The sequence below is a fragment of the Pavona decussata genome, unplaced genomic scaffold, assembly GCF_977016875.1.
Source record: "Pavona decussata unplaced genomic scaffold, jaPavDecu1.1 SCAFFOLD_232, whole genome shotgun sequence".
Taxonomy (NCBI): Eukaryota; Metazoa; Cnidaria; class Anthozoa; order Scleractinia; family Agariciidae; genus Pavona; species Pavona decussata.
Genome location: NW_028145637.1, coordinates 813783 through 826422, shown reverse-complemented (window position 1 = coordinate 826422; position 12640 = coordinate 813783). Strand labels below are relative to the sequence as shown.

General features: G+C 38.6%; 1 protein-coding gene across 3 annotated transcripts; it reads left to right on the top strand.

The window, feature by feature from the left end:
• Positions 1-1791: 1791 nt before the first annotated feature.
• LOC146458636 (uncharacterized) lies at positions 1792-10651 on the top strand. Of its 3 annotated transcripts, XM_085090483.1 has the most exons (5): positions 1792-3732; positions 4236-4349; positions 6101-6211; positions 6458-6556; positions 7549-10651. In XM_085090483.1, the coding sequence occupies exons 1-5, from the start codon at positions 1899-1901 to the stop codon at positions 9612-9614; spliced, it is 4224 nt and encodes a 1407-aa protein (XP_084946609.1). In that variant the 5' UTR covers positions 1792-1898; the 3' UTR covers positions 9615-10651. The 3 variants fall into 3 exon arrangements, with proteins under 3 accessions (XP_084946609.1, XP_084946611.1, XP_084946610.1); XM_085090485.1 differs by lacking the exon at positions 4236-4349 and having other exon boundaries at positions 6107-6211; XM_085090484.1 differs by lacking the exon at positions 4236-4349.
• The last annotated feature ends 1989 nt before the right edge of the window (positions 10652-12640 follow it).

The window sequence follows — 12640 nt, the reverse complement described above, 5'->3', positions numbered from 1 at the left end:
AAAGCTTGAACTTACCTGAACTATAGTCAATATCAGATAGTGGTGGACATCATTAACGAGCTATATATTCAACATTAACACTGAGATGAATAATACTTTTAGTACTGATATACTAATGAGTGGGTAGCTAGCACCAATTCGTTTATTCTTTCCTTTTTTTACTTTTTTTTTTTTTTGGAAAGGTTAGCGAGAAATTCACGCGCGAAATCCAGTTCAGTACGGGTAGGTGAATAGCAAATACTATTCGGAGCACGAACAGTGGGAAACACAAGGGTCGACTACTCGAACAGTGTTGTCTTGACCAAAAAGCTGACATTTATCGACACTTGGATAAATATTTTAGAAGACAAAAATTCCACTGAATACTTTCCAGACTCACTACGACCAAGGGACAAGTCTTTATTTTAAAGGCTTCTGAAAAGAATGAAATTCTCCATGTTATTGATCAAATGCCATCTCAAGACAACTGAAAATAGTCGCTTGAAGCTTCAAACGGAAGTAAGGTCTCGATGGGTGAAATTTAAGATGTAGCTCTGATAGAAAACTATATACGTTCGATCCCATATTAACAAAAAGTTTAGAACGGTAAAATCAATTTATTATATTAACACCAGTGAAATACCAGGTGAGCTTTCGCGCGAAAACATGATATCTTCACACGTGAAAATAACATGTTATCTTCACACGTGAAAAGATCACCGCTGCTATGGTTTCATAATAAATCGTGCCTTTTGCATTGATTTCGTATTTCATTACTATTTATAGATACGAAATTTCTCTTCGAGTGTTGAAAAATATTTCACGAGTGAGCGCAGCGAACGAGTGAAACACTCGAAGAGAAATTTCGTATCTCCGCGCGGTCATGTAATATCCTCTATGTATTACCTTCTTGCATGACGCTCCTAGTGGCTACACAGCGACGCTTTATTTTCATAAAATGACACAAACAGCCAAATCCAAATGGCAAATGAGAGCAATGAGCTGTGTTCAAAATATTAAAATGCAGGCTGCCCACCCCCCTCTGCCACCTCCCGTCTAACAGGGAAAAAATGGTGTTTCAGCTACCACTTGCTCAAGCGTCGATTGATATTCAAATTCACCCAAATCTGATTTATCTAGAGTACCCTGTTGCTTGTCTACTATTGTTTTAGTTTTTAGGTTAAATGTTATTTTCCTTCACTTATACTTTATCTCGATCCCTACAAAAAATACAAGAAAAGCTGCTTTTCCTCATTTAAGATCTAGTTATGAAAAGAAAAAAATAATAGCTACAAAAACGTCAGTTGAAACGAAATTGGTATCTTTCCGGTTTCAGTTGCTCAAGCATCTATTGATGTTCAAATTCACACAAATTTGATATGCGTAGCGTGCTCTGTTACTTGCTGCTATTACCTTATTTTGCAGGTTTTTATTTTCCTCTCCTTATATTTACCTTGAACATTATAAAATACAAAAACATTGCTTTTGCTCATCAAAAATCTAGGTTTGAAAAAGAAAAAAAGGCTTCCCCAATTTGTTTGTAAATATTTGCTGACAATCGGAAGAAGAAGAAGCAGTAATTCGTTGTGAGCATATAAATTTGTGGCAAGTCACTGAATTAGAAACTCTTTTCACGCTTTGAAATTACACATTGGGTGCGTACGCACTAGAGCAAGGCAGCAATACCAGCTTGTGTTGTCTTAAAACTTTAGCTTGTCCAATCAGGAGCTATTTAATGAAGAACGTAACAGGTTGTAAACTAAACTTGCCGTTTGTTTAATGAGAAGTAAGCACGGTCCACTGGCGGTCAAATTGTTTTCATGTTACCTATATTCCTCGCTCGCGAGCGCAATTGTTTGTATTATTAATTGAGTTATTGTCTTACTATCATAACAGAAAAAAAGATATGTAGTCAAAATATGAAAGTTTTTAGATATTTTGGTCCGCTTTTCATGTTATGTGTTTTACAGTTCATTGTTGATTCAACTGGTAGGGCCGAAACAAAACAAGCAAATAGTCATGTTAAGCAGCCAAGGAAATCCTCTCGACTAAGTACTGTCAGGAGAGAGAACGTAATAGAAAGGGATTTAAAACCGGAAAGGATTGTAACCGACAAGACAAAAGATAGTGGTTCTACGGTGAAGAAACAAGCAACATCGTCAATTAACTCTGAGTATGGAGATCGACACGCTGGGAAGGAGGAAAAGGTACATGTCAATCTCGACTTAGTTGGTGGTATTTCAAAGAAACATTTCTCTCAAGAGGGACCAAGGGGTAAAGCCATCGGTACTAAATCAACTTCTTTTCAAAAATCAAATCTCACAAATGCCAAGACCCAAGGAAAAAGATATAATGAGTTACAAGTCAAGGACAATGCAGCAAAGAAAAAGAAAAAAGTTTTCAAGAAATATGCTTTGTTCCAATCATTGCCTTCCCTCCAATCACAGTCTGACGACTACCAGTCCATTATGACTGGAGGAGATGAATCAAATACAGATTATTCGCCACAGACTGACCGAACAAACCAAGAATTGTCAAATGATGATCAACAACAGCAGCCATTAAGTGATGGTAATTCTTTGATGCAATTCGAAGCGCCTCAAGATGGTACAGCGTATCAACAAGTAAACAGCCAGTCGTCAGTGGCAAATTTCGCTACCAGTAATAACGAAGATACCGGTCAAAGTGAGGGTGGGCAACCCTCTAGTCTTGAACAAGCTATTCAGTTACAGCAAGCGGCGTACACACAGCACCCACAGGAACCAGGACAAGACCAAGACAGTACATCACCAAACAGCCAAGAAGGCGAACTAGCAGGGCAGCAAAGTCCAATGATTGAAGGTGGACAGCTGCAATATCAGAGTGAACAGACAGGTCAAGGACAGGAAGAGAGCGTTCAACGGCAAGGGGACCAAGAACAAGGTCCAACTCAAACTAGTTTTGAACAAGCTGGTTTTCAACAAGAACAGCAACAAGAACTTGACCAGCAGCAATCACAGGGCATTGTTCAGCAGCAGCAAGACCAAACACAGGAATACCAGCAGCAGCAAGAAGACCAACAACAACAACAACAGCAGCCAGGAGACGAACCACAAGCATCAGACGGAACATCTTACGATTCACAAAGTCTGACCACTTCGTCCAATTCATATGGCGGCTTGTTTGGTACAGAGGGTCAGCAAACAGCCCCAGAACAACAAGGTCAGGGAACTCTTAGTTACACGAATGAGCAGTCCAACGAAGTTGGCGATAAGAGTCCTGAGCCTGGTGTTCAATATGCTTCATCAATCGAGGAAGCGCTCAAAGAACCACCTCTTTCACCACAGGAAACCAATGGCGACAGAGGAGATGGTCAAAGAATTATCTCTGCCACCGAAGGAGGAAATGCGATTAACACTGGTCCCGAGCCAGATTCCAAAGGCGGCACTAATGGTTTTATGGGTGCGGGAAGTATAAGTTCCCCAACTGGATATCATACCTCTGTTGTAGATGACAACGGTAATCCTATCCAGACCGGAACTGGAAATGAAGTCAATGGATATGCTCCCTCGAATGACCAGGTAGTAAATGACGCGGCAAATGGATTTGAAGGAAACCAAGAGTTGCAAAGTGCTACGTCTGCGGAGAGTCAAAATGAACTTAACTTTGTTCAACAACAATTTCAGCACCAAAGTTCCGAACCGAACGTTCCACCTATGGAGGACGACGCTTACAAAATCATTAATATTGGAAACAAGAATGGTCCACCAGCAGGTGAGCTAGCTAATGCAGAACTACAAATTTCAAGTTAAAAAACACTCAGTTCAACAGTTAAATACAATCGAATAATAGGGCACGTTAGATTATGAAGAGCATATATAATGGAGGTAATTGAATGAAGAGATAATATAAATCTGTAAAAAAGACTGTACGAGCAAGGAATAATTTAAAACACAATGTTCTAATTCATATTTGTCCAGACCGAAACAATATTGACAGTTCAATTTAACATCAGAAGCCTGAATTATAGCCGCCCTTTAGAATTATTGGTGATCATCTAACAAACTCATAAATGAATTTTAACAGGCCATCAGCTTAGTGGGTTGTTTCAGTATTGGAAAGTGAGACATGCCCGACGGATAACTTGAGATAAATTTCGCGCTAAATTATAGATTTCAAAATATAAATATTTCATAAAAAAGCTTAACCATTAACCATTAATCTGCCTTCGAGGGATAGTGGAAGCCGTGATTGAGTTTTCTTTTGTGCATGCACAGTCAAGGGATGTAAAGGATGCCCTCCCAATGCGAGATGCGTAGACAAAGTCTGCATAATCAACGATGATCAACCGCTGGCCCATATACTGTCCGCTCTCTCTGGTCCCGAGCCAGGTATGCATGATCTGAGTCCTTTCTTCGAAATTAATTATGCTAATTTATCTTCTTCCTTCAGTAAGAGTTCTGTGTTTGACTAATCCTTTTCACTGGTCCAGAAACCACAAAAACGAATTCTTTGTGTTAAGTGCTCGCTTCTTGAAAAAAAAGACAACAGAGCAAGGTAAACTGACCCAATAAATAAAAACAACTAACCCCTAGGTACTGGGAAAGCGGCAGTTTACATTGTACGACAAAAACAATATTATTCAAGTAAATACCTAATTGAATCTCATTTTTAAGAAGAGAACAGGAACCTCTTTTACAGAAACTAATGGCATGTTAAGTTATTTATTGCGATCAAATTGTTGTCAGGTACTTGGAAGGTGTCTTTCAGAACTGGGTAGCCTGAGCGAGCCACTTTAAATGGCAGGCAACATTTCTCTCAAGAAAAACGGTGTGGATTCAAAACCTGTTTTCATTGATTCTGTAAATTCTTAAATATGCATATCGTGACATCTTACGCGTAATGATCATTTTTTCAATTTTCGCCTGAACATAAATTGTGACTTATCTAAGTTAACGTTATGAGTCTCAAAAGAAGTCTGCTCAATCTCAAAGATTATTTCTCTGTTAACAGTCGAAATCGAAAGTCGAAACGTTATGTTCAGTTAGAGCTAACTGAAACGAAATTCTTTATTTTCATTTTGTGCAGAGAGTAAGATGTTTTTTTCTAAAAAAAGGTTTTTAAGCTCAATTTACCATTTTTTGCAATACAAGCGAGACTACCCCTTTTTTGTTTCAGATTTCTAACCACAATAACGCTTGCTAACTAAAGTGAAAATAAAAGGATACAAACTAAATCTAGCCGATGGACATTTTTGAGCATGGTATGTTTAATAATGTTTGAGAAATGAACTTAACCAAAATCAAGATTTTACAAAGAAAGGGTTTTATCGTAACTGTATTAAAATTTAACTATTCATGCAAAGCTATTGTGCTGATGTTCAGTTTAAACTTGTACTTGTTTTATTGCGAGAGTATCTCCTGTTCAAGGATATTCTACAATTCTTCCCTATTTGTAGCGCTCTATGAGTATATATATAGGCCTGTGCTTTGTTTGGACTGGCCCCATTTAAATAAATCTGAATTATGTATTGTAGACAACTGATTTTTTAAACTTACAAGTATAATGCTTTTGTATTAAGAGCTAGGCATTCTGTGTTGCTCATTACAGCAAAAAGTTTGAAGGTGATACAATCCCAAGTACCTTGTTGCACTCTTGCCAAATTGCTCATGAGCAATTTAAGGCGCACTCTATGGGAATGCTCATGGTTGTATCATCATCATCCTTTCCAACGTGATCAGATGTTTCAAACTAACGTACTGGGAAAAGATCTACGAAAACATGTTAAAATCAGTAAGAGAGGAAGAGCAGACCACTTTTGAAGCAGTTAAGCAAAAGAAACCCACAAAGGAAGTATACTGGAATCCCATTCGAACCACCAAGCACAGACATTTTACTTTCTGTGTATACCATAAATAAAGACGTTAAGATACTTGCCTCGAATGTGAACAAAGTGTTTTGGAAGTTTGGCTACGATACTTCAAAGTGACAGTCGCAAAATATCGTTTGTGGCTTAAGCTTCAAAATGAGATTTTTCATTAAAATCTGACAGTGAAAGGGTTGAGAAAAAATTTAAGGTCTCTCGTATCTAAAAGCGAAATGCCTGATTTCTCTCCAAACTGTAATCTCGTTTCTATTTCAGATGAAGATTCCCAAGGGATTGAATGTAAAGAATGTCATTACAATGCCAAATGCATCAACAAAGAATGTGTTTGTAAGCCCGGTTACACAGGGGATGGACTCGACTGCCGCCGTAAGTATTGTTTTTCTTTTTTTTCTTACAGTAACCACGCTTTTCTACCGATGCCAAAAAATGATGCCCAAAAGTGATGGGTGATGGATGATGTGGTAGTTTTGTGTTAACATATTAGCTGTTTTACAATGCGTCTTCATATACCTTATACCTTTCCACGGGCTTAGTTTTCATAGAGATCATTCATTTCGATAGCAGTCAGCCGGTCACCGTTACACTGAGTACCTTTATTATATTTTTAAACAGCTGATACCTGTCTGCCAGGGTGCAAGCAGCACGGAAAATGCATCAAAGGATTCTGTCTATGTGACCATCATCATTACTTCAACGGATATGAATGCGCACGTAAGCCCGATCAATATTTTTGGTAACCTGGTGAACTAACGATGTTAGGTCAATACAAAGGTCGCGCTGGTCAAACGATTGGAACTTCAATTTATACATAAAAGTGCTTAAAAGTCCTATTTGTAGAGGTCGTGCTCGTTTTCTAGGCATGATACTTCCTCCGTACTCTTTTCTCCTACCGCAACTTTTTTATAATTTTTTCTGCTGATTTCCAAAGATTTCGGACCATGATTTACCAAATGATTTGACCAATTATTTGTGAATAATGCACGCAGGGCTTTCCCACAAGTATCTAAAATATATCCCCAAAAAAATCTAAGACTTGCAGTCCATTAAAAGTTAAATGGGAACAAACATTCGGGTGGAATGATGTTATCTATGTCTCCGAATAACATGACATCGAAGTCTTCACAATGTAAAAAAACGATTTGTTTTTCTTATCAGTTTTACGCAACAAAACAAAAGTGCTCTCAGCACCTACTCTAGTCACTTAGAAGAGGCATCACTCCTTGTCCTTGGACAACAAACACCCCAATTTCCTTTAGTTTTAATTGACTGTGCTGAAATTTGTCATTACAGTGCAACGAACTCAACCGGGGCCACCCAACATTGATCAGCCAATCACAGGTCACGTTTACGACAAAGGAGTCCGGCTTTGGTAGTTTGTAAACCAATCAAAAACAAGAACATTTCTTTAAACTTCAAAGTGTCGGTTTTTTCGGTTGTCCCGGTTAAGTTCGTTACACTGTAATTCCCCTTGTGTTCCATATTTTCCGTGCACATTATTTTTTTCCGACAGTGGGTATAATCTCTTTCTTGGGACGGCGTCATTACCTACGTTGATGTAGCATATGCATTATAAATGCAACGAGGTCGAATCCCGTTTTAGCTCCCATGTTATTCTCTATTTGATACTGCAGATGTCATCGTTGTTGTGTATGTCTTCAAGCTTCACACATTTTACTTTAGGTATTTTCGTTCTCTTTAAACAGCGTATAAGATAACACACAGGAACTGCCCCATCCAATGCACCACGACATGTCACGCCAGATGCCCACCAAACTGCTGCAAGCATCATCCAGTGCTCAAGATTCATTACAATGATGGAGATACCCAACAGATAACCGTACCACCCAATGCCCCTCCTCCAAAAAACAAACACGGTCCACATCCTTCAGAAGTTGTCCTTAAACCTATAGTCAAAGTGGGTGAAGCTATAACTAACTTTGCACCAGACTTTCAACAGCGACCCAGCGAATCAGATGAAACTAATCTAGAAGCTATAAACTTGAAAAATCCGTCAGGTGGGTTTGCAGTTTCAGAAACGGAAGCAAAACCCCTCTCAGAGGAAGAAGGATGTCCTGACAACTGTAAAACTGAGTGTCGAGATACCTGTTCCATTAGGTGTTGTCTGGGAAAGTGTCCCGTAAGCTGTATGGCAAACTGTCAGCCATCCTGTCCAAAAGCATGTTGCTATCTTTCTGGAGTGAAGAATCAATTTCCCATGTTGGACCCCAAAGTTCAGGAGAGTTTTATGAAAACGATGGCAGAAAAGTTTTGTCCAAGGGCGTGCAAAATCAAATGTGACTCCAAGTGTCCACCCATTTGTTGTGAGCGAAATTCGACTTCTACAACCTTCAAGGAAACCGATTTTCAACACCTGAAAAGCGAAAGCAAAAACAACGCTGACTTTTTTAGAAACGCAATGAGTTGGTTCGGGATGATGAACTTTTTAAACATGATGTACAGTATGTATGGTAATATCTATGACTCCAAGCATAAGAAGTTTCCTTTAAAAATGGACGATCATAAAGTTAAGGGAGCTCAGCCCACAAAGCCAAAAAATCTCGGCGTGGAAACGCATATAATCTTCAAGCAAGTAGGTGTTGCGGAAAGTCCAAAGGATTCAAATATTACTTGCCCTGAATTTTGCAATGGGACATGCTCACATCTTTGTCCCCAAAGATGCTGTCGTGAAAAACCAAGTAAACCAACTTTGAGTAAAGTCGGTACACCATTACATTGCCAACCATCCTGTTCTTGGTTCTGTTCTAACAGTTGCCCAATGCATTGTTGTTCGAAGAGTAAAATTCCACCTGTGGCAGCGAAACGTCCGACAGAACCAATTAAAACTGTAAAATCATCACCGATAACTCCACCTCATCTTTCGTCATCTGTAGTCCCCTCTAAGCCGCATGCTTCCTGCACAGCCAGTTGCCCAGCTTACTGCTATCCTCAATGCTTAGAAAACTGTTGTCGAAGAGGTGAAGTGCCAAAGGAACCAATAGCAGCACAAGGGCAAGCTAAACAATCATACGACAATTTCTTTGCTAAGCAACCAACACCCTCCAACCCCAATTGTCCAGCAGGTTGTAACGGCAAATGTGTGCCATCATGCCCTGCAGGATGTTGCGCTCGGTTATCGCATTCGCCAACACCATCAAAACTACTAGCTACTTCACAAGTACAATCCAGTGCGCCTCTATGTCCTGGTGGCTGTGTTTCCGAATGCTTCCCTGCTTGCACGATTAGCTGCTGCAGAGCGGACATTAAGAAGCATTTTCCAACAGAAAATCCCACAAGAAAGCAAAATCAACCTGTTCCAAAACGTCAACCTTTTGCGTTGTTATCATCGGCTGCCGTTTGCCATCCTGGATGTTCACGATCATGTTATCCTAATTGCGACGAACCTTGCTGCAGGGCAACCTCGGAGCACTCTGCTCGTTTGTCAAGTTCAACTCAAGCTGCGGGATCATCGCCTTTTAACATTAACGTACCCTGTCCATCGGAATGCAGGCCATTTAACTGTCTTTACTACTGTCATCACGAGTGTTGTTTACAAAGGAAAGACACAACACTCTTCAAACGTGAAAGAGGAAGTTACCAAGCACCAGTTTTGCAGGATAAGAGGAAATACCTAAGCAGAATGAGAAAAATAAAAACAATAACCTCCCAATCCAGCTTGATAGCTTCTGAAAAAAGTACTTTTGGTGATCAAATGGGGACCAAAAGGACAGTAATAAATAACAGTCGACGACAAAGAGCACCAAACATCTAAAGTGTGATATTAACACATGGGAAAAATTCCAACCCCTTCAAACGGAATAAAATTTTTCAGATTTCATACAAACAGTACAGAGATTACATATACATGAAGCAAGGTTTTAACCTTGGAGAAAAATGCAGAAATAAAATAGTTTGAAGTTCAATTACTCCTGTACATTGAGGAACGCACAGAATGATGAAACAAATAATTTTCTAAATACAACCCAGTTAAAAATGCAAACCGATGGTAGATAATTATTGCCCATGTATTATTTCTCAAAATTAAAAAAAAAAGTTTATTGTGAGGCGAATTATGTAGCAGCTCTAAACAAACGCTGAAATGTGAAACCATTTACAAACATAAAATAATTACGACATGGAATCAAGTCTTAAACTCGTAGGTAACAAGACGCCTTGTGCTGAGTTGGCCGCAAGTTTAAGTACGACGAGATCGATGAAGACAACCTTCGTTTCATAAACAGAACCACATCCACAGTTTAAAAAAGTATTATGAATGCAGCAAAATAGTTTATGTTAAAGGAAGCCTAAATTTTCACCATCTATCCCACACGACTTCCAATATGTAAACCTTTAGTAGGGAACAAAACAGAACACATCTTCTTGTTCGTGTCCGCTATGGTCATATAAAACGCAACGATATATTTGAGGAACAAAGATATAGCAACAATGTTTAACTGTGCCTTTTCTGAGCAAAAATACTCATCTTTAGGTTTATTTTCTAGTACAAAATTTTTCTTGTCTTCTCCCTCTGGTAAGTCGGAGGAATACCGCGACGATACATAGAAATTTATTAAGAAAAACTTCACCATTCCCCGTCACCTCTAGACCTCAACTTAGATGGTAACTGCCTTACATGGTTTGGCAAGAGGCATAATTATTATTCTTATGCACTTGATGATGATGTCAAACTTGCTTTTCCTCAAAAGTAAAACAATTACTTCACAATGCATGAAAAATAAACCTTAGGCTAAGTTAACAATAGTATTTAGCAAAACAAATAAATAATAAAGATGCAAAAAATGATGTCAACTGTGATTGTTAATCAGTCCAGGGTTCAGTTACTAGGGAGTAGATTAAGGATAAACCATAACAATAATTAACCAAGATCTTTATATTTTCTTGAAAGCGTATCTCCGTGGATGAATTTTCTCCGAGGAGTCTCCATTCATAAGTGCAGTTTAATAAAAAAAAATTCTGACATCAAAGATAACTCTGATCCTGGATTATACTAATCGCACTAGAGTTTAGAGTTTAAGTACGTAACGTATCATTTTGGCTTCCTAAACATGAGACAAAATCACTAATAATAAAAATACTAAAGATATATTATACATAAAAGGCCGAACGACGAGTTTTTAAAGAAGCAATACCGCATGAAAAGTTTATCCCCCTGTAACATGTGTGCTCGGACGAATTTCAACGCAATTGAGTTGTCTATACCCAACGGGTTTTCTAATGGGTTCAAAACTTGGAAACTTGCTCACAATGCAAACGTCGACCTAAAATTGCTCTCTTGTCTTACTGGCGCCCGTTATTGCGAATGGTCGCGGATAACAAACAAGAACTGAAACGACGCGGTGTCGTTGTCATGACTCGACGTCACGTGTAACATCAACTGAACTTGACGACTGTTTCAAATCACCTTTTCTGCTCTATGAATTTTAGCGGCTGATGATAAAAAAGTAAAAAGGATTTTGGATTTGCAATATCAACGTTGGAATTTAAAAGTTAGGAAATGATGTTTGTGGACAAATCAAAGTCAAACGATTTCAAGGAAGGGGCACTAAAATTACTAAGTACATCTGCTGCTGTGCTATAAGTCACATCTTTTCCTTTCATTTGCTTGCCAGCAGAAATTATCATTTCTCATGCTGATTCATTTTAACTTAACCTTCAGAAAAGTAATGTTTCCTCTGGGTGTGAAACTAGTGAGTAGCTACCATATTTGATTTGCACAAACTCATGAAATAACCCGAAATATAAGCTGTATTTCCTTTTGCTTGCTTTCTTATTTTAGTATTTTTAGTGGTTCTAAAGAAAGTCAAAATGCATATTTTTACATTCCACTTTGACAAAAACAACATTGCATTTAATCAAATAACAATTTTTTTGTTAGCGATTGAGCTTGGTTGTGTAATGATGTGCCTGTTAAGCTTCACTGAGTTTGCAACTGATGCGGGACGTGGGCGGAATAGGGGATGAAATCACCGTATATGGTGGCAAGAGGATTTGCAAGATGAGGAAAGTAGCTGAGACAGGATGTTAAAAGTTGTTAAGATATATGTCGGTAAATGGAGTCTAAACAGTAAAACTGTAAATGGTGTGAACCCAGGAGAAATGTCATACATTAACGTAAACTATGATCATCCGGGTGAGTGTAGTTCTCAGAAGGACTGTTCGAGGTGGCATTGACTGACGTTCCGACAACCTGAGCTGAAGTCATCTTCAGAGTGAAGTTAATTGTGGAACGTCAGCAGATTGATAAAAGATGTCTCTGGTTGTTGACCTGATTGGTCAACGACATCGAGAGGTAAAGCCGTGTCAAGGCTGTAAAAAGTGATTAGTGGGTTTCGATCGGTATTTTGTACGTCAAAAAGTCTGTTTGTCTATTGTTAGTAAAATGTGGTTTAAATAATAGTGCGATAAAAAGTTTTTAAGATGCTTTACAAAGTGATCGTAGTGTTTGTTTCGATGGGTCAAAGGATTTTTTTTCCTTCACAGTAGGTACTAAATTACAGAGTTGCCTACAAGTCGATTTCATAATATATTTTTGCTCACGGTGAAAAAATTCTCACATGCACAAAAGCGCATGTTGAAGCGTGGCGCGCGAACAAGAGAGCCAATGGGAGCTCGACTTGAATAGAAATGAGAAATTTAAATTTCTCATTAATCACGTGCCCTTCCGACACCACCGTCTCTATACACTAGTAACCAGCAAGATTCATTCCCGTAAATCAACTTGAGACCGCTAAAACATTAGGTGAAATGTAAACTCCTTTTGCAAGAGATTTTGTACTT

What these genes read in the sequence shown, in the direction of transcription:
- LOC146458636 (XM_085090483.1), top strand. Translation starts at nt 1,899, where the DNA reads ATGAAAGTTTTTAGATATTTTGGTCCGCTTTTCATGTTATGTGTTTTA. An exon ending in TCTCTCTGGTCCCGAGCCAG is followed by an intron (nt 4,350 to 6,100) that starts GTATGCATGATC and finishes TTTCTATTTCAG; the next exon opens with ATGAAGATTCCCAAGGGATT. An exon ending in CAACGGATATGAATGCGCAC is followed by an intron (nt 6,557 to 7,548) that starts GTAAGCCCGATC and finishes CTCTTTAAACAG; the next exon opens with CGTATAAGATAACACACAGG.